Source organism: Petromyzon marinus, unplaced genomic scaffold (assembly GCF_048934315.1).
Source record: "Petromyzon marinus isolate PM22_M1 ecotype Great Lakes invasive population unplaced genomic scaffold, UKy_Petmar_22M1.pri1.0 PM_Scaffold_118, whole genome shotgun sequence".
NCBI lineage: Eukaryota > Metazoa > Chordata > Hyperoartia > Petromyzontiformes > Petromyzontidae > Petromyzon > Petromyzon marinus.
In genome coordinates, this window is record NW_027423078.1 from 26,690 (window position 1) to 47,500 (window position 20,811).

A 20,811-nucleotide genomic window follows, 5' to 3' on the forward strand; every position below is an offset into this window, starting at 1 on the left:
CCGTGTCTCTCTCCCCGTGTCTCTCTCCCCGTGTCTCTCTCTCTCCGTGTCTCTATCCCCGTGTGTCAGGGCCACGTGTCTCTCTCTCTCCCCGTGTCTCTCTCTCCCCGTATCTCTCCCCGTGTCTAACCGTGTCTCTCTCCCCGTGTCTCTCTCCCCGTGTCTCTCTCTCCCCGTGTCTCTCTCCCCGTGTCTAACCGTGTCTCTCTCTCCCCGTGTCTCTCTCCCCGTGTCTCTCTCCCCGTGTCTCTCCCCGTGTCTCTCCCCGTGTCTCTCTTCCCGTGTCTCTCTCTCCCCGTGTCTCTCTCCCCGTGTCTCTCCCCGTGTCTCTCCCCGTGTCTCTCTCCCCGTGTCTCTCTCCTCGTGTCTCTCTCCCCGTGTCTCTCTCTCTCCCCGTGTCTCTCTCCCCGTGTCTCTCTCTCTCCGTGTCTCTCGCCCCGTGTGTCAGGGCCACGTGTCTCTCTCTCCCCGTGTCTCTCTCTCCCCGTGTCTCTCCCCGTGTCTAACCGTGTCTCTCTCCCCGTGTCTCTCTCCCCGTGTCTCTCTCCCCGTGTCTCTCTCCCCGTGTCTAACCGTCTCTCTCTCCCCGTGTCTCTCTCCCCGTGTCTAACGTCTCTCTCTCCCCGTGTCTCTCTCCCCGTGTCTCTCTCTCTCCCTGTGTCTCTCTCTCCCCGTGTCTCTCTCCCCGTGACTCTCTCCCCGTGTCTCTATCCCCGTGTCTCTCTCCCCGCGTCTCGCTCCCCATGTCTCTCTCTCCCTGCGTGTCTCTCTGCCCGTGTCTCTCTCCCCATGTCTCTCTCCCCGTGTTTCTCTCTCCGTGTCTCTCTCCCCGTGTCTCTCTCTCTCAATGTCTCTCTCCCCGTGTCTCTCTCCCCGTGTCTCTCTCCCCGTGTCTTTCTCTCCCCATGTCTCTCTCTCCCCGTGTCTCTCCCCGTGTCTCTCTCTCCCCGTGTCTCTCTCTCCCCGTGTCTCTCTCTCCCCGTGTCTCTCTCCCCGTGTCTCTCTCTCCCCACGTGTCTCTCTCCCCGTGTCTCTCTCTCCCCGTGTCTCTCTCCCCGTGTCTCTCTCCCCGTCTCTAACCGTCTCTCTCTCCCCGTGTCTTTTTCTCCCCGTGTCTCTCTCCCCGTGTCTAACCGCGTCTCTCTCTCCCCGTGTCTCTCCCCGTGTCTCTCTCCCCGTGTCTAACCGTGTCTCTCTCTCCCCGTGTCTCTCTCCCCGTGTCTCTCTCCCCTTGTCTCTCCCCGTGTCTCTCCCCGTGTCTCTCCCCGTGTCTCTCTTCCCGTGTCTCTCTCTCCCCGTGTCTCTCTCCCCGTGTCTCTCTCCCCGTGTCTCTCCCCGTGTCTCTCCTTGTGTCTCTCTCCCCGTGTCTCTCTCCCCGTGTCTCTCTCCCCGTGTCTCTCTCTCTCCCCGTGTCTCTCTCCCCGTGTCTCTCTCTCTCCGTGTCTCTCTCCCCGTGTGTCAGGGCCACGTGTCTCTCTCTCTCTCCCCGTGTCTCTCTCTCCCCGTGTCTCTCCCCGTGTCTAACCGTGTCTCTCTCCCCGTGTCTCTCTCCCCGTGTCTTTCTCCCCGTGTCTAACCGTCTCTCTCTCCCCGTGTGTCTCTCCCAGTGTCTCTCTCCCCGTGTCTAACCGTCTCTCTCTCCCCGTGTCTCTCTCCCCGTGTCTCTCTCTCTCTCCCCGTGTCTCTCTCTCCCCGTGTCTCTCCCCGTGTCTCTCTCCCTGTGTCTTTCTCCCCGTGTCTCTCTCTCTCCCCGTGTCTCTCTCTCACTGTGTCTCTCTCGCCGTCTCTCTCTCCCCGTGTCTAACCGTGTGTCTCTCTCCCCGTGTCTCTCTCTCCCCGTGTCTAACCGTGTCTCTCTCCCCGTGTCTCTCCCCGTGTGTCAGGGCCACGTGTCTCTCTCTCCCCGTGTCTCTCTCTCCCCGTGTCTCTCTCTCCCCGTGTCTCTCTCTCCCCGTGTCTCTCCCCGTGTCTAACCGTGTCTCTCTCTCCCCGTGTCTCTCTCCCCGCGTCTAACCGTGTCTCTCTCTCCCCGTGTCTCTCTCCCCGTGTGTCTTGGCCACGTGTCTCTCTCCCCGTGTCTCTCTCTCCCCGTGTCTAACCGTGTCTCTCTCTCCCTGTGTGTCTCTCCCCGTGTGTCAGGGCCACGTGTCTCTCTCCCAGTGTCTCTCTCTCCCCGTGTCTAACCGTGTCTCTCTCTCCCCGTGTCTCTCTCCCCGTGTCTCTCTCTCTCCCCGTGTCTCTATCTCTCCCCGTGTGTCTCGCCGTGTGTCAGGGCCACGTGTCTCTCTCCCCGTGTCTCTCTCCCCGTGTCTCTGTCCCCGTGTCTAACCGTGTGTCTCTCTCCGTGTGTCTGTCTCTCCCCGTGTCTCTCTCTCCCCGTGTCTCTCTCTCCCCGTGTCTCTCTCTCCCCGTGTCTCTCTCTCCCCGTGTCTCTCTCTCCCCGTGTCTCTCCCCGTGTCTAACCGTGTCTCTCTCTCCCCGTGTGTCTCTCCCCGTGTCTAACCGTGTCTCTCTCTCCCCGTGTCTCTCTCCCCGTGTGTCAGGGCCACGTGTCTCTCTCCCCGTGTCTCTCTCTCCCCGTGTCTAACCGTGTCTCTCTCTCCCCGTCTCTCTCCCCGTGTCTCTCTCTCTCTCCGTGTCTCTCCCCGTGTCTCTCTCCCCGTGCCTCTTTCTCTCCCCGTGTCTCTCTCTCCCCGTGTCTCTCTCCCCATGTCTAACCGTGTCTCTCTCCCCGTGTCTCTCTCCCCGTGTCTCTCCCCGTGTGTCAGGGCCACGTGTCTCTCTCTCCCCGTGTCTCTCTCCCCGTGTCTCTCTCCCCGTGTCTCTCCCCGTTTCTCTCCCCGTGTCTCTCCCTGTGTCTCTCTCCCCGTGTCTCTCTCCCCGTGTCTCTCTCCCCGTGTCTCTCTCTCTCCGTGTCTCTATCCCCGTGTGTCAGGGCCACGTGTCTCTCTCTCTCCCCGTGTCTCTCTCTCCCCGTATCTCTCCCCGTGTCTAACCGTGTCTCTCTCCCCGTGTCTCTCTCCCCGTGTCTCTCTCTTCCCGTGTCTCTCTCCCCGTGTCTAACCGTGTCTCTCTCTCCCCGTGTCTCTCTCCCCGTGTCTCTCTCCCCGTGTCTCTCCCCGTGTCTCTCCCCGTGTGTCTCTTCCCGTGTCTCTCTCTCCCCGTGTCTCTCTCCCCGTGTCTCTCCCCGTGTCTCTCCCCGTGTCTCTCTCCTCGTGTCTCTCTCCTCGTGTCTCTCTCCCCGTGTCTCTCTCTCTCCCCGTGTCTCTCTCCCCGTGTCTCTCCCCGTGTCTAACCGTGTCTCTCTCCCCGTGTCTCTCTCCCCGTGTCTCTCTCCCCGTGTCTAACCGTCTCTCTCTCCCCGTGTCTCTCTCCCCGTGTCTAACCGTCTCTCTCTCCCCGTGTCTCTCTCCCCCTGTCTCTCTCTCTCCCCGTGTCTCTCTCTCCCCGTGTCTCTCTCCCCGTGACTCTCTCCCCGTGTCTCTATCCCCATGTCTCTCTCCCCGCGTCTCTCTCCCCCTGTCTCTCTCTCTCCCCGTGTCTCTCTGCCCGTGTCTCTCTCCCCGTGTCTCTCTCCCCGTGTTTCTCTCTCCGTGTCTCTCTCCCCGTGTCTCCCCGTGTCTCTCTCTCCCTGCGTGTCTCTCTGCCCGTGTCTCTCTCCCCCTGTCTCTCTCCCCGTGTTTCTCTCTCCGTGTCTCTCTCCCCGTGTCTCTCTCTCTCAATGTCTCTCTCCCCGTGTCTCTCTCCCCGTGTCTCTCTCCCCGTGTCTCTCTCCCCGTGTCTTTCTCTCCCCGTGTCTCTCTCTCCCCGTGTCTCTCTCTCCCCGTGTCTCTCTCTCCCCGTGTCTCTCTCTCCCCGTGTCTCTCTCTCTCCCGTGTCTCTCTCCCCGTGTCTCTCTCTCCCCACGTGTCTCTCTCCCCGTGTCTCTCTCTCCCCGTATCTCTCCCCGTGTCTAACCGTGTCTCTCTCCCCGTGTCTCTCTCCCCGTGTCTCTCTCTTCCCGTGTCTCTCTCCCCGTGTCTAACCGTGTCTCTCTCTCCCCGTGTCTCTCTCCCCGTGTCTCTCTCCCCGTGTCTCTCCCCGTGTCTCTCCCCGTGTGTCTCTTCCCGTGTCTCTCTCTCCCCGTGTCTCTCTCCCCGTGTCTCTCCCCGTGTCTCTCCCCGTGTCTCTCTCCTCGTGTCTCTCTCCTCGTGTCTCTCTCCCCGTGTCTCTCTCTCTCCCCGTGTCTCTCTCCCCGTGTCTCTCCCCGTGTCTAACCGTGTCTCTCTCCCCGTGTCTCTCTCCCCGTGTCTCTCTCCCCGTGTCTAACCGTCTCTCTCTCCCCGTGTCTCTCTCCCCGTGTCTAACCGTCTCTCTCTCCCCGTGTCTCTCTCCCCCTGTCTCTCTCTCTCCCCGTGTCTCTCTCTCCCCGTGTCTCTCTCCCCGTGACTCTCTCCCCGTGTCTCTATCCCCATGTCTCTCTCCCCGCGTCTCTCTCCCCCTGTCTCTCTCTCTCCCCGTGTCTCTCTGCCCGTGTCTCTCTCCCCGTGTCTCTCTCCCCGTGTTTCTCTCTCCGTGTCTCTCTCCCCGTGTCTCCCCGTGTCTCTCTCTCCCTGCGTGTCTCTCTGCCCGTGTCTCTCTCCCCCTGTCTCTCTCCCCGTGTTTCTCTCTCCGTGTCTCTCTCCCCGTGTCTCTCTCTCTCAATGTCTCTCTCCCCGTGTCTCTCTCCCCGTGTCTCTCTCCCCGTGTCTCTCTCCCCGTGTCTTTCTCTCCCCGTGTCTCTCTCTCCCCGTGTCTCTCTCTCCCCGTGTCTCTCTCTCCCCGTGTCTCTCTCTCCCCGTGTCTCTCTCTCTCCCCGTGTCTCTCTCCCCGTGTCTCTCTCCCCACGTGTCTCTCTCCCCGTGTCTCTCTCTCCCCGTGTCTCTCTCCCCGTGTCTCTCTCCCCGTCTCTAACCGTCTCTCTCTCCCCGTGTCTTTCTCTCCCCGTGTCTCTCTCCCCGTGTCTAACCGCGTCTCTCTCTCCCCGTGTCTCTCCCCGTGTCTCTCTCCCCGTGTCTAACCGTGTCTCTCTCTCCCCGTGTCTCTCTCCCCGTGTCTCTCTCCCCGTGTCTCTCCCCGTGTCTTTCCCCGTGTCTCTCCCCGTGTCTCTCCCCGTGTCTCTCTTCCCGTGTCTCTCTCTCCCCGTGTCTCTCTCCCCGTGTCTCTCCCCGTGTCTCTCCCCGTGTCTCTCTCCCCGTGTCTCTCTCCCCGTGTCTCTCTCCCCGTGTCTCTCTCTCTCCCCGTGTCTCTCTCCCCGTGTCTCTCTCTCTCCGTGTCTCTCTCCCCGTGTGTCAGGGCCACGTGTCTCTCTCTCTCTCCCCGTGTCTCTCTCTCCCCGTGTCTCTCCCCGTGTCTAACCGTGTCTCTCTCCCCGTGTCTCTCTCCCCGTGTCTCTCTCTCCCCGTGTCTCTCTCCCCGTGTCTCTCTCCCCGTGTCTAACCGTCTCTCTCTCCCCGTGTCTCTCTCCCCGTGTCTCTCTCTCTCCCCGTGTCTCTCTCTCCCCGTGTCTCTCCCCGTGTCTCTCTCCCCGTTTCTCTCTCCCCGTGTCTCTCTCTCTCCCCGTGTCTCTCTCTCACTGTGTCTCTCTCGCCGTCTCTCTCTCCCCGTGTCTAACCGTGTGTCTCTCTCCCCGTGTCTCTCTCTCCCCGTGTCTAACCGTGTCTCTCTCCCCGTGTCTCTCCCCGTGTGTCAGGGCCACGTGTCTCTCTCTCCCCGTGTCTCTCTCTCCCCGTGTCTCTCTCTCCCCGTGTCTCTCTCTCCCCGTGTCTCTCTCTCCCCGTGTCTCTCTCTCCCCGTGTCTCTCCCCGTGTCTAACCGTGTCTCTCTCTCCCCGTGTCTCTCTCCCCGCGTCTAACCGTGTCTCTCTCTCCCCGTGTGTCATGGCCACGTGTCTCTCTCCCCGTGTCTCTCTCTCCCCGTGTCTAACCGTGTCTCTCTCTCCCCGTGTGTCTCTCCCCGTGTGTCAGGGCCACGTGTCTCTCTCCCAGTGTCTCTCTCTCCCCGTGTCTAACCGTGTCTCTCTCTCCCCGTGTCTCTCTCCCCGTGTCTCTGTCCCCGTGTCTAACCGTGCGTCTCTCTCCGTGTGTCTGTCTCTCCCCGTGTCTCTCTCTCCCCGTGTCTGTCTCTCCCCGTGTCTCTCTCTCCCCGTGTCTCTCTCTCCCCGTGTCTCTCTCTCCCCGTGTCTCTCTCTCCCCGTGTCTCTCTCCCCGTGTCTAACCGTGTCTCTCTCTCCCCGTGTCTCTCTCTCCCCGTGTGTCTCCCCGTGTCTCTCTCCCCGTGTCTCTCTCCCCGTGTCTAACCGTGTCTCTCTCTCCCCGTGTCTCTCTCTCCCCGTGTGTCTCCCCGTGTCTCTCTCCCCGTGTCTCTCTCCCCGTGTCTAACCGTGTCTCTCTCTCCCCGTGTCTCTCTCTCCCCGTGTGTCTCCCCGTGTCTCTCTCCCCGTATCTCTCTCCCCGTGTCTAACCGTGTCTCTCTCTCCCCGTGTCTCTCTCTCCCCGTGTCTCTCTCCCCGTGTGTCTCTCCCCGTGTCTCTCTCCCCGTGTGTCAGGGCCACGTGTCTCTCTCTCTCCCCGTGTCTCACTGTGTCTCTCCCCGTGTCTCTCTCTCTCCCCGTGTCTCTCTCTCCCCGTATCTCTCCCCGTGTCTAACCGTGTCTCTCTCCCCGTGTCTCTCTCCCCGTGTCTCTCTCTCCCCGTGTCTCTCTCCCCGTGTCTAACCGTGTCTCTCTCTCCCCGTGTCTCTCTCCCCGTGTCTCTCTCCCCGTGTCTCTCCCCGTGTCTCTCCCCGTGTCTCTCTTCCCGTGTCTCTCTCTCCCCGTGTCTCTCTCCCCGTGTCTCTCCCCGTGTCTCTCCCCGTGTCTCTCTCCCCGTGTCTCTCTCCTCGTGTCTCTCTCCCCGTGTCTCTCTCTCTCCCCGTGTCTCTCTCCCCGTGTCTCTCTCTCTCCGTGTCTCTCGCCCCGTGTGTCAGGGCCACGTGTCTCTCTCTCCCCGTGTCTCTCTCTCCCCGTGTCTCTCCCCGTGTCTAACCGTGTCTCTCTCCCCGTGTCTCTCTCCCCGTGTCTCTCTCCCCGTGTCTAACGTCTCTCTCTCCCCGTGTCTCGCTCCCCATGTCTCTCTCTCTCCCTGTGTCTCTCTCTGCCCGTGTCTCTCTCCCCATGTCTCTCTCCCCGTGTTTCTCTCTCCGTGTCTCTCTCCCCGTGTCTCTCTCTCTCAATGTCTCTCTCCCCGTGTCTCTCTCCCCGTGTCTCTCTCCCCGTGTCTTTCTCTCCCCGTGTCTCTCTCTCCCCGTGTCTCTCCCCGTGTCTCTCCCCGTGTCTCTCTCTCCCCGTGTCTCTCTCTCCCCGTGTCTCTCTCTCCCCGTGTCTCTCTCCCCGTGTGTCTCTCTCCCCGTGTCTCTCTCTCCCCACGTGTCTCTCTCTCCCCGTGTCTCTCTCCCCGTGTCTCTCTCCCCGTCTCTAACCGTCTCTCTCTCCCCGTGTCTTTCTCTCCCCGTGTCTCTCTCCCCGTGTCTAACTGCGTCTCTCTCTCCCCGTGTCTCTCCCCGTGTCTCTCTCCCCGTGTCTAACCGTGTCTCTCTCTCCCCGTGTCTCTCTCCCCGTGTCTCTCTCCCCTTGTCTCTCCCCGTGTCTCTCCCCGTGTCTCTCCCCGTGTCTCTCTTCCCGTGTCTCTCTCTCCCCGTGTCTCTCTCCCCGTGTCTCTCCCCGTGTCTCTCCTTGTGTCTCTCTCCCCGTGTCTCTCTCCCCGTGTCTCTCTCCCCGTGTCTCTCTCTCTCCCCGTGTCTCTCTCCCCGTGTCTCTCTCTCTCCGTGTCTCTCTCCCCGTGTGTCAGGGCCACGTGTCTCTCTCTCTCTCCCCGTGTCTCTCTCTCCCCGTGTCTCTCCCCGTGTCTAACCGTGTCTCTCTCCCCGTGTCTCTCTCCCCGTGTCTTTCTCCCCGTGTCTAACCGTCTCTCTCTCCCCGTGTGTCTCTCCCAGTGTCTCTCTCCCCGTGTCTAACCGTCTCTCTCTCCCCGTGTCTCTCTCCCCGTGTCTCTCTCTCTCTCCCCGTGTCTCCCTCTCCCCGTGTCTCTCCCCGTGTCTCTCTCCCTGTGTCTTTCTCCCCGTGTCTCTCTCTCTCCCCGTGTCTCTCTCTCACTGTGTCTCTCTCGCCGTCTCTCTCTCCCCGTGTCTAACCGTGTGTCTCTCTCCCCGTGTCTCTCTCTCCCCGTGTCTAACCGTGTCTCTCTCCCCGTGTCTCTCCCCGTGTGTCAGGGCCACGTGTCTCTCTCTCCCCGTGTCTCTCTCTCCCCGTGTCTCTCTCTCCCCGTGTCTCTCTCTCCCCGTGTCTCTCTCTCCCCGTGTCTCTCTCTCCCCGTGTCTCTCTCTCCCCGTGTCTCTCTCTCCCCGTGTCTCTCCCCGTGTCTAACCGTGTCTCTCTCTCCCCGTGTCTCTCTCCCCGCGTCTAACCGTGTCTCTCTCTCCCCGTGTCTCTCTCCCCGTGTGTCTTGGCCACGTGTCTCTCTCCCCGTGTCTCTCTCTCCCCGTGTCTAACCGTGTCTCTCTCTCCCTGTGTGTCTCTCCCCGTGTGTCAGGGCCACGTGTCTCTCTCCCAGTGTCTCTCTCTCCCCGTGTCTAACCGTGTCTCTCTCTCCCCGTGTCTCTCTCCCCGTGTCTCTCTCTCTCCCCGTGTCTCTATCTCTCCCCGTGTGTCTCGCCGTGTGTCAGGGCCACGTGTCTCTCTCCCCGTGTCTCTCTCCCCGTGTCTCTGTCCCCGTGTCTAACCGTGTGTCTCTCTCCGTGTGTCTGTCTCTCCCCGTGTCTCTCTCTCCCCGTGTCCCTCTCTCCCCGTGTCTCTCTCTCCCCGTGTCTCTCTCTCCCCGTGTCTCTCTCTCCCCGTGTCTCTCCCCGTGTCTAACCGTGTCTCTCTCTCCCCGTGTGTCTCTCCCCGTGTCTAACCGTGTCTCTCTCTCCCCGTGTCTCTCTCCCCGTGTGTCAGGGCCACGTGTCTCTCTCCCCGTGTCTCTCTCTCCCCGTGTCTAACCGTGTCTCTCTCTCCCCGTCTCTCTCCCCGTGTCTCTCTCTCTCTCCGTGTCTCTCCCCGTGTCTCTCTCCCCGTGCCTCTTTCTCTCCCCGTGTCTCTCTCTCCCCGTGTCTCTCTCCCCATGTCTAACCGTGTCTCTCTCCCCGTGTCTCTCTCCCCGTGTCTCTCCCCGTGTGTCAGGGCCACGTGTCTCTCTCTCCCCGTGTCTCTCTCCCCGTGTCTCTCTCCCCGTGTCTCTCCCCGTTTCTCTCCCCGTGTCTCTCCCCGTGTCTCTCTCCCCGTGTCTCTCTCCCCGTGTCTCTCTCCCCGTGTCTCTCTCTCTCCGTGTCTCTATCCCCGTGTGTCAGGGCCACGTGTCTCTCTCTCTCCCCGTGTCTCTCTCTCCCCGTATCTCTCCCCGTGTCTAACCGTGTCTCTCTCCCCGTGTCTCTCTCCCCGTGTCTCTCTCTTCCCGTGTCTCTCTCCCCGTGTCTAACCGTGTCTCTCTCTCCCCGTGTCTCTCTCCCCGTGTCTCTCTCCCCGTGTCTCTCCCCGTGTCTCTCCCCGTGTGTCTCTTCCCGTGTCTCTCTCTCCCCGTGTCTCTCTCCCCGTGTCTCTCCCCGTGTCTCTCCCCGTGTCTCTCTCCTCGTGTCTCTCTCCTCGTGTCTCTCTCCCCGTGTCTCTCTCTCTCCCCGTGTCTCTCTCCCCGTGTCTCTCCCCGTGTCTAACCGTGTCTCTCTCCCCGTGTCTCTCTCCCCGTGTCTCTCTCCCCGTGTCTAACCGTCTCTCTCTCCCCGTGTCTCTCTCCCCGTGTCTAACCGTCTCTCTCTCCCCGTGTCTCTCTCCCCCTGTCTCTCTCTCTCCCCGTGTCTCTCTCTCCCCGTGTCTCTCTCCCCGTGACTCTCTCCCCGTGTCTCTATCCCCATGTCTCTCTCCCCGCGTCTCTCTCCCCCTGTCTCTCTCTCTCCCCGTGTCTCTCTGCCCGTGTCTCTCTCCCCGTGTCTCTCTCCCCGTGTTTCTCTCTCCGTGTCTCTCTCCCCGTGTCTCCCCGTGTCTCTCTCTCCCTGCGTGTCTCTCTGCCCGTGTCTCTCTCCCCCTGTCTCTCTCCCCGTGTTTCTCTCTCCGTGTCTCTCTCCCCGTGTCTCTCTCTCTCAATGTCTCTCTCCCCGTGTCTCTCTCCCCGTGTCTCTCTCCCCGTGTCTCTCTCCCCGTGTCTTTCTCTCCCCGTGTCTCTCTCTCCCCGTGTCTCTCTCTCCCCGTGTCTCTCTCTCCCCGTGTCTCTCTCTCCCCGTGTCTCTCTCTCTCCCCGTGTCTCTCTCCCCGTGTCTCTCTCTCCCCACGTGTCTCTCTCCCCGTGTCTCTCTCTCCCCGTGTCTCTCTCCCCGTGTCTCTCTCCCCGTCTCTAACCGTCTCTCTCTCCCCGTGTCTTTCTCTCCCCGTGTCTCTCTCCCCGTGTCTAACCGCGTCTCTCTCTCCCCGTGTCTCTCCCCGTGTCTCTCTCCCCGTGTCTAACCGTGTCTCTCTCTCCCCGTGTCTCTCTCCCCGTGTCTCTCTCCCCGTGTCTCTCCCCGTGTCTTTCCCCGTGTCTCTCCCCGTGTCTCTCCCCGTGTCTCTCTTCCCGTGTCTCTCTCTCCCCGTGTCTCTCTCCCCGTGTCTCTCCCCGTGTCTCTCCCCGTGTCTCTCTCCCCGTGTCTCTCTCCCCGTGTCTCTCTCCCCGTGTCTCTCTCTCTCCCCGTGTCTCTCTCCCCGTGTCTCTCTCTCTCCGTGTCTCTCTCCCCGTGTGTCAGGGCCACGTGTCTCTCTCTCTCTCCCCGTGTCTCTCTCTCCCCGTGTCTCTCCCCGTGTCTAACCGTGTCTCTCTCCCCGTGTCTCTCTCCCCGTGTCTCTCTCTCCCCGTGTCTCTCTCCCCGTGTCTCTCTCCCCGTGTCTAACCGTCTCTCTCTCCCCGTGTCTCTCTCCCCGTGTCTCTCTCTCTCCCCGTGTCTCTCTCTCCCCGTGTCTCTCCCCGTGTCTCTCTCCCCGTTTCTCTCTCCCCGTGTCTCTCTCTCTCCCCGTGTCTCTCTCTCACTGTGTCTCTCTCGCCGTCTCTCTCTCCCCGTGTCTAACCGTGTGTCTCTCTCCCCGTGTCTCTCTCTCCCCGTGTCTAACCGTGTCTCTCTCCCCGTGTCTCTCCCCGTGTGTCAGGGCCACGTGTCTCTCTCTCCCCGTGTCTCCCTCTCCCCGTGTCTCTCTCTCCCCGTGTCTCTCTCTCCCCGTGTCTCTCTCTCCCCGTGTCTCTCTCTCCCCGTGTCTCTCCCCGTGTCTAACCGTGTCTCTCTCTCCCCGTGTCTCTCTCCCCGCGTCTAACCGTGTCTCTCTCTCCCCGTGTGTCATGGCCACGTGTCTCTCTCCCCGTGTCTCTCTCTCCCCGTGTCTAACCGTGTCTCTCTCTCCCCGTGTGTCTCTCCCCGTGTGTCAGGGCCACGTGTCTCTCTCCCAGTGTCTCTCTCTCCCCGTGTCTAACCGTGTCTCTCTCTCCCCGTGTCTCTCTCCCCGTGTCTCTGTCCCCGTGTCTAACCGTGCGTCTCTCTCCGTGTGTCTGTCTCTCCCCGTGTCTCTCTCTCCCCGTGTCTCTCTCTCCCCGTGTCTCTCTCTCCCCGTGTCTCTCTCTCCCCGTGTCTCTCTCTCCCCGTGTCTCTCTCTCCCCGTGTCTCTCTCCCCGTGTCTAACCGTGTCTCTCTCTCCCCGTGTCTCTCTCTCCCCGTGTGTCTCCCCGTGTCTCTCTCCCCGTGTCTCTCTCCCCGTGTCTAACCGTGTCTCTCTCTCCCCGTGTCTCTCTCTCCCCGTGTGTCTCCCCGTGTCTCTCTCCCCGTGTCTCTCTCCCCGTGTCTAACCGTGTCTCTCTCTCCCCGTGTCTCTCTCTCCCCGTGTGTCTCCCCGTGTCTCTCTCCCCGTGTCTCTCTCCCCGTGTCTAACCGTGTCTCTCTCTCCCCGTGTCTCTCTCTCCCCGTGTGTCTCCCCGTGTCTCTCTCCCCGTGTCTCTCTCTCCCCGTGTCTCACCGTGTCTCTCTCTCCCCGTGTCTCTCTCTCCCCGTGTGTCTCTCCCCGTGTCTCTCTCCCCGTGTGTCAGGGCCACGTGTCTCTCTCTCTCCCCGTGTCTCACTGTGTCTCTCCCCGTGTCTCTCTCTCTCCCCGTGTCTCTCTCTCCCCGTGTCTCTCCCCGTGTCTAACTGTCTCTCTCTCCCCGTGTCTCTCTCTCCCCGTGTCTAACTGTCTCTCTCTCCCCGTGTCTCTCTCTCCCCGTGTCTAACCGTTTCTCTCTCCCCGTGTGTCTCCCCGTGTGTCTCCCCGTCTCTCTCTCTCTCTCCGTGTCTCTCTCCCCGTGTGTCAGGGCCACGTGTCTCTCTCTCTCCCCGTGTCTTCCCGTGTGTCTCTCTCCGTGTCTCTCTCCCCGTGTGTCTCCCCGTCTCTCTCTCTCCGTGTCTCTCTCCCCGTGTGTCAGGGCCACGTGTCTCTCTCTCCCCGTGTGTCTCTCTCCCCGTGTCTCTCTCCCCGTGTCTCTCTCCCCGTGTCTAACCGTCTCTCTCTCCGTGTCTCTCTCCCCGTGTGTCAGGGCCACGTGTCTCTCTCCCCGTGTCTCTCTCTCCCCGTGTGTCTCTCTCTCCGTGTCTCTCTCTCCCCGTGTGTCTCTCTCTGCGTGTCTCTCTCTCCCCGTGTGTCTCTCTCCCCGTGTGTCTCTCTCCGTGTCTCTCTCCCCGTGTGTCAGGGCCACGTGTCTCTCTCCCCGTGTCTCTCTCTCCCCGTGTGTCTCTCTCTCCGTGTCTCTCTCTCCCCGTGTGTCTCTCTCTGCGTGTCTCTCTCTCCCCGTGTGTCTCTCTCCCCGTGTGTCTCTCTCCGTGTCTCTCTCCCCGTGTCTCTCTCCCCGTGTCTCAGGGCCACGTGTCTCTCTCCCCGTGTCTAACCGTGTCTCTCTCCCCGTGTGTCAGGGCCACGTGTCCCAGCTGTCCGAGTTGGTGTCTGCCCCCTATGACTTTGTGTGGAAACGGCCCAGCGTCTCGGCCGCACAGATGGATTCAATAAACCCTGCGTACGCACCCCTGTGTGCATGCGTCATCAGGTGGAGAGACACCACACACACACACAGACACACACACACACTCAGACACACACACTCAGACACACAGACACACACACACAGACACACACACACTCAGACACACACAGACACACACACAGACACACACACAGACACACATACACACAGACACACACAGCACACAGTCACACATACACACACACAGACACACACACACAGACACACACACACACAGACACACACACACACATACACACACACACACAGACACACACACACACACAGTCACACACCACAGACACACACACAGACACACACACAGACAGACACACACACACACAGACACACACACACAGACACACACACAGACACACACACACAGACACACACACACAGACACACACACAGACACACAGACACACACACACACACAGACAAACAGACACACACACACACACAGACACACACACACAGACACACACACACAGACACACACACAGACACACAGACACACACACACACACAGACAAACAGACACACACACACACACAGACACACAGCACACAGACACACACACACAGACACACACTCAGACACACACACTCAGACACACACAGACACACACACAGACACACACACAGACACACATACACACAGACACACACAGCACACAGTCACACATACACACACACAGACACACACACACAGACACACACACACACAGACACACACACACACATACACACACACACAGACACACACACACACACAGTCACACACACACAGACACACACACAGACACACACACAGACAGACACACACACAGACACACACACACACAGACACACACACACAGACACACACACAGACACACACACACAGACACACACACACAGACACACACACAGACACACAGACACACACACACACAGACAAACAGACACACACACACACAGACACACAGCACACAGACACACACACACAGTCACACACAGACACACAGACACACACACACACAGACACACAGACACACACACACACAGACACACACACATACACACAGACACACACACACAGACACATAGACACACACACAGACACACACACACACACAGTCACACACGCAGTCACACACACACAGACAGACACACACAGTCACACACAACAACAACAACAACCGCCATTCGCCACTAAGTGGCGGTGACGTCACCACGACGCTTGTGCCAGGCTATGTGCACCTTGAGGCCACGTGAAGTGTCGAACGCCCGCTGGCAGGAGGTCACACATACACACAGACACACACACACAGACACACACACATATGATACTGATGATGCTGCTGCTGATGATGATACTGATGATGATGATGCTGATAATGATGTTGATAATGATGATGGTGATGATGCTACTGATGATACTGATGATGATGCTGATGATAATCATGCTGATGATGATGATGCTGGTAATGGTGATGATGGTGATGATGATGCTGCTGATGATGATACTGATGATAATGATGGTGATGATGATGCTGATGATACTGATAATGATACTGATGATGATGCTGAAAATGATGATGCTGATGATGATGATGATACTGATGATGATGCTGCTGATGATGATGATACTGATGATGATGATTCTGATGGTGATGATGATTCTGATGATGATGGTGATGATGGTGATGATGATGATGATGATACTGATGATGATACTGATGATGATGATACTGATGATGATGATGGTGATGATGGTGATGATTATAATGCTGATGATACTGATGATGATGATGATACTGATGATGATGATGATGATGCTGACGATGATCCCGTCCCAGGATCCTATCGTCGGACGAGGCTGAGTCAGCGTCTGCCCAGCAGCTGGGCTCGCTGCTCAGGAAAGGCCTTCAGCAGGAGGCCTCTCCCACGACATTCCCGACGGCCATGAGGAGCCTGAGGCTCGCCTTGACAGGGCAGGAGGTGAGGCACACACAGACACACACAGTGACACACACAGTGACACACACACACAGACACAGTGACACACACACACAGTGACACACACATACATACATACACACAGTGACACACACACACATACACACACACACAATGACACACACACACAGTGACACACACATACACATGAGGAGCCTGAGACTCGTCTTGACAGGGCAGGAGGTGAGGCACACACAGACACACACAGTGACACACACAGTGACACACACACACATACACACATACACACACATACACACATACACACACACACAGTGACACACACACACAGACACACATACACAGTGACACAACAACAACAACAACAACCGCCATTCACCACTAAGTGGCGGTGACGTCACCACGACGCTTGTGCCAGGCTATGTGCACCCTGAGGCCACGTGAAGTGTCGAACGCCCGCTGGCAGGAGGTCACGGGGGAGACCCAGGTGCCACGGGTCGACTGACTGAGATGACTGGCAGATGCACCACCTGTGCCCCCTACTGTGCCAACCTGCTGTGCTTTAGCCACCCGGCGCTCCGCTCGTTGTTCTGAGCATCGCTCCTCCGCCCTCCGTTGTTGTTGGAGGGCGACTGCCTCCAACTGCCCAGTAGCATCCTTCACGAGCCTCCTCCACAGAGGCCGATCTTGACACCGCTGGTACCAGTCATCGGCAAGTCCACTCAGCTCCACGTCCTCCTGTACCACGTCACTCCATCTCTTCTCTAGCCCGTGCCGCGTCCGCTTAGCCCCCTCAATCCGGCCGAACAAAAGCTGTTTCGGCATGCGTTGGCTGGGCATGCGGGCTACATGACCCAGCCATCGCAGCCTTGCCCGCCGGAGGAGTTCACCGATGGGACCTTGCCCAGATTTTTCAAGGATTTGTGAGCGCCTCACACAATCCAGCCTGGTTAAACCCAGGATGGATCGTAGGCAGGCCAGCCTAAATGTTTCTAACCGGCGAAGATGTTCCATTAGGGGCGTCCACGTTTCGCAAGCGTAGAGAAGGGAGGGAATGACCGTAGCCGAGAAGACCTGAAGCTTAGTGCGGAGCGACAGACCAGGTAGCTTCCACACAGCGTTACGCAACCGATGAAAAGATATTGCTGCTCAACTGATTCGGAGTGAGACCTCTGCTGTTAAACTGGAGCCAGTCATAAGCACACTACCCAGGTATGGGAAACTCTCCACTCTCTCCACAACTGCCCCATCACCGATTGGGAGTTGTGGGGGTGGAGTGTCCGATGGTACAAAATACCCAGGCAGGTACTTAGTTTTGGTGGGGCTGATGGTAAGGCCCCACCTCTTAGTGGCACGCTCCAGTCTCAGCAGCAGCGTCTCCAACTCCTCCTCTGACTGAGCAGCTATTACCAAATCATCAGCATACATAACGTGGTTGAGCAATAGGGAGCCATCCCTTGACCGCACCCGGGCATCGATTAGCCTCCCATGATATCTGTACCATATGGAGATTCCCCCGGTACAGCTATTGAAGGCTTCACGAACTACGTGGTCAAAATAGATGTTAAATTATGTGGGAGCCAGAGGACATCCCTGTCGCACCCCAAGGTGTACAGGGAATGGCTCTGACTCCCGGCCACGTAGTTTTACCCGGGCCCGCTCACCATCATGAAGGTCCTTAATGATTGTGAGCAGAGGGTCAGGTACTCCAAAAGCACGAAGAACGACCCAGAGCCCAGGCCTACTGATGGTATCATAGGCCTTGACCAGGTCAATAAAGCAGAGATGTAGGTCTTGTTGGAATTCCCTACACCTCTGCTGTAGCAGACGGACAGAAAATATGGCATCTGTGCAGGACCGCCCTTTCCTGAAACCGCATTGGGGCTCCGCAAGCCTCTCCTAGCGTGCCTGGCAAGGCGATGTTGAATAATCCTTGCCAGGACCTTTCCCGGCACACTGAGGAGTGAGATGCCCCTGTAGTTGTTAGTCTGTGCGGTCCCCCTTCTTAAAAAGGGGGACCACCAGGGCATCCTTCCAATCCTGCGGAACCCGTCCAGTGGTCCAGACTGTTGTTATGATGTCATATAGGGCAGTCTTTGCACAAACGCCACCCTCCCTCAGCATTTCGCTTGGGAGATCATCTCTGCCCGCTGCCTTTCCTGGTCTCAGACTCCGGATCGCCTTCAATACTTCCTCAGCAGATGGCACCTCAGCCAGCCACTCACAGGGGGTGACTTCTTCCAATATTTGAGGCACCGCAGCCTCAGCAGGGTCATCCTCACTTTGTGCCACGATGTTTTCCTGGCTGAGGGATTTTCCCTCCCCCAGGACCTCACAGAAATGCTCAGCAAATCTGCGAACCTGTTCCTGGGGGTCGGAGATTGGATCACCGTTTTTCCCCCTAATGATGGTAATAGGTGTGGCGCTGCAGGTTACTTTTTTGATGGAGTTAAATAGAGATTTGTGATCACGGGCCACTGAGGCAGACTCCATCTCCTCAGCAATCCGCGACCACCACCCATCCTTGCAGCGCCTCACGGCTCTCCGAACCTCCGAGCGAAGGCTGCGGTAAGCCTCCTCATTCTCTGACGTGGGATTCTGTAGCCGATGACAGTGGGCCTGTCGCTTTTTCTCAACCATCCTGAACACCTCCTCTGTCAGCCAGGGTCTCTGGGGAGGTCTGGACCGCGTACCCAAAGCAGCTATTGCAGCTGCATGAGTCACAGTCCTAAACCTCGCCCATTTACCCTCGACATCAGGAGGAGTCGGGGACGATGCCAATCCCAGCCGCAAGCGATGATGAAATTCTCGCTTGCAACTTTCATCAGATAACTGATACCAAGCCACTTTATGTTGGAATGGGGTCCTGGGTGTACACCCACCACCGGATTGGAAGAATGGCAGGCGCATCTTACAGATGACTAGTCGATGGTCAGAGGGCAGATCAGCTCCACGGTAGGTCCTGGTGTCAAGGACATGGGCTCGCATTCGCTGGTCCGTCACTATGTAGTCCAGCAGATGTTCTTGCTTGGACCCGGCATGCATCCATGATGTTGTGTGGATGCGCCGATGCCGGAACAGCGTGTTGGTAATTACAAGCCCATGGGCGGCACAAAAATCTAGCAGCCTCCTACCGTTGTTATTGAGTTGATCTGGCCCATGCCCTCCAATCACTCCAGACCAGGTGCCAGTATCATGACCAACTCGGGCATTGAAGTCACCCAACATGATGACTATCCCGAGGGGCCACTTTAGCCAGCACCTGTGACAGGAGATTATAGAATGCATCTGACTCATCGGCTTTGCCTGCATCCCTCCACGGATGTTCATCTTCGGTGGGGGCATAAGGAACCACGACCACCATTCCTCGCCTCCGGTTGATAGGAAGGCGAGCCCAAAGTGGCCTGGGGCTTACAGCTTCCCACACCTCACCGCCACGCTCCCACGCCCCCTTCATTCTTTTGTTCAAAAGAAGAGCCACACCCTGTTGTTTGGCAGTCTGCTGCCCCGAGTAGAGGACTGTCCACCCCTCATGGTGGCAGGAGCCAGAGCCGGTCCACCGGACCTCCTGAATGCCACAGAGATCCAGGCGGTACCGATCCAGCTCCCGACAGAGGAGTGGCAGCCTCTCCTCTGCAGTGAGCATTCGAACATTCCACGTGGCCACCCGTAGTGGCTTTTCGTTGTTTCTGGAGTAGCCCCGAGGGTAGAGATTCAATCTCCTGGCTCCGCCAATTGGGGTTTGGCCAGGAGACGTCATAGACGCCTGGCCCCCCGGGGCCTCCGGCACAAGCTTATTAGTTTAGATATTTCAGTTTAACTCGTGGTTTCGTGGTAATTAATTGAAGGTGGAGGGGTTACCAGCCCCTCGCACCCGTCCAGAGCCCCCGTTTAGCCCCTGTGGTGCACACAGACGCCATGAGGGGAGGAGCCAATCAAAATTGGATCTCCTCCCACAGCATTGTCCACGACAGAGTTGCCCGTCCGGCACCGCGAGGAGGTAGGGGGTTGTTTTGCCGGACACAGACACACACACACAGTGACACACACACAGTGACACACACCCACACACACACAGAGTGACACACAGAGTGACGATGTTTACACACCGCTACACCAGGTACTCATTTGAGGCTGAGTCGACCTAGGGGAGGCCCGGGACCGGTTCAGATAATCGTCACTGGTGTTGGCCATGAGCGGGAATCGAACCTGGGTCGCCAGGTTCATAGTGCAGCGTAGCGCTAACCACTACACTATCGCTTCCCGTGTCTCTCCCCCCGTGTCTCTCCCCCCGTGTCTCTCCCCCCGTGTCTCTCCCCCCGTGTCTCTCCCCCCGTGTCTCTCCCCCCCGTGTCTCTCCCCCCCGTGTCTCTCCCCCCGTGTCTCTCCCCCCGTGTCTCTCCCCCCCGTGTCTCTCTCCCCCCCGTGTCTTTCCCCCCGTGTCTCTCCCCCCGTGTCTCTCCCCCACCGTGTCTCTCCCCCCCGTGTCTCTCTCCCCCCCCGTGTCTCTCCCCCGGTGTCTCTCCCCCCGTGTCTCTCCCCCCGTGTCTCTCCCCCGGTGTCTCTCCCCCCGTGTCTCTCCCCCCGTGTCTCTCCCCCCGTGTCTCTCCCCCCGTGTCTCTCCCCCCGTGTCTCTCCCCCCGTGTCTCTCCCCCCGTGTCTCTCCCCCCGTGTCTCTCCCCCCGTGTCTCTCCCCCCGTGTCTCTCCCCCCGTGTCTCTCCCCCCGTGTCTCTCCCCCCGTGTCTCTCCCCCCGTGTCTCTCCCCCCGTGTCTCTCTCCCCGCGTGTCTCTCCCCCGGTGTCTCTCTCCCCGTGTCTCTCCCCCCCCCCCTTGTCTCTCCCCCCGTGTCTCTCCCCCCCCCGTGTCTCTCCCCCGGTGTCTCTCCCCTCGTGTCTCTCCCCCCGTGTCTCTCCCCCCGTGTCTCTCCCCCCGTGTCTCTCCCCCCGTGTCTCTCCCCCCGTGTCTCCCTCCCCGTGTCTCCCTCCCCGTGTCTCTCCCCCCGTGTCTCTCGCCCCCCCGTATCTCTCTCCCCGTGTCTCTCTCACCGTGTCTCTCCCCCGGTGTCTCTCTCCCCGTGTCTCTCTCCCCGTGTCTCTCCCCCCGTGTCTCTCTCCCCGTGTCTCTCTCCCCGTGTCTCTCCCCCCCCCGTGTCTCTCCCCCCGTGTCTCTCCCCCCGTGTCTCTCCCCCCCCCCGTGTCTCTCCCCCCCCCGTGTCTCTCCCCCCGTGTCTCTCCCCCCGTGTCTCTCTCCCCGTGTCTCTCTCCCCGTGTCTCTCTCCCCGTGTCTCTCTCCCCGTGTCTCTCTCACCGTGTCTCTCCCCCGGTGTCTCTCTCCCCGTGTCTCTCCCCCCGTGTCTCTCCCCCCCCCGTGTCTCTCCCCCCCCCGTGTCTCTCCCCCCGTGTCTCTCCCCCCGTGTCTCTCCCCCCCCCGTGTCTCTCCCCCCCCCGTGTCTCTCCCCCCCGTGTCCCCCCCCCCCGTGTCTCTCCCCCCGTGTCTCTCTCCCCGTGTCTCTCCCCCCATGTCTCTCTCCCCGTGTCTCTCTCCCCGTGTCTCTCCCCCCGTGTCTCTCTCCCCGTGTCTCTCTCCCCGTGTCTCTCTCCCCGTGTCTCTCCCCCCCGTGTCTCTCTCCCCGTGTCTCTCCCCCCCCCGTGTCTCTCCCCCCGTGTCTCTCTCCCCGTATCTCTCTCCCCGTGTCTCTCTCCCCGTGTCTCTCCCCCCGTGTCTCTCTCCCCGTGTCTCTCTCCCCGTGTCTCTCCCCCCCGTG

The 20,811-nt window shown here is 59.7% G+C and overlaps 1 protein-coding gene across 1 annotated transcript in view; it reads left to right on the forward strand.

Annotated features, from left to right (window-relative positions):
* The window catches only part of LOC142922607 (nondiscriminating glutamyl-tRNA synthetase EARS2, mitochondrial-like), a 45,139-nt gene that overhangs the window by 21,166 nt on the left and 3,162 nt on the right, over positions 1–20,811 (forward strand). The window contains exons 6-7 of the mRNA XM_076063426.1: positions 12,979–13,109; positions 14,926–15,067. Coding sequence (XP_075919541.1) covers positions 12,979–13,109; positions 14,926–15,067 — 273 coding nt within the window. The remainder of the gene's footprint in view (positions 1–12,978; positions 13,110–14,925; positions 15,068–20,811) is intronic.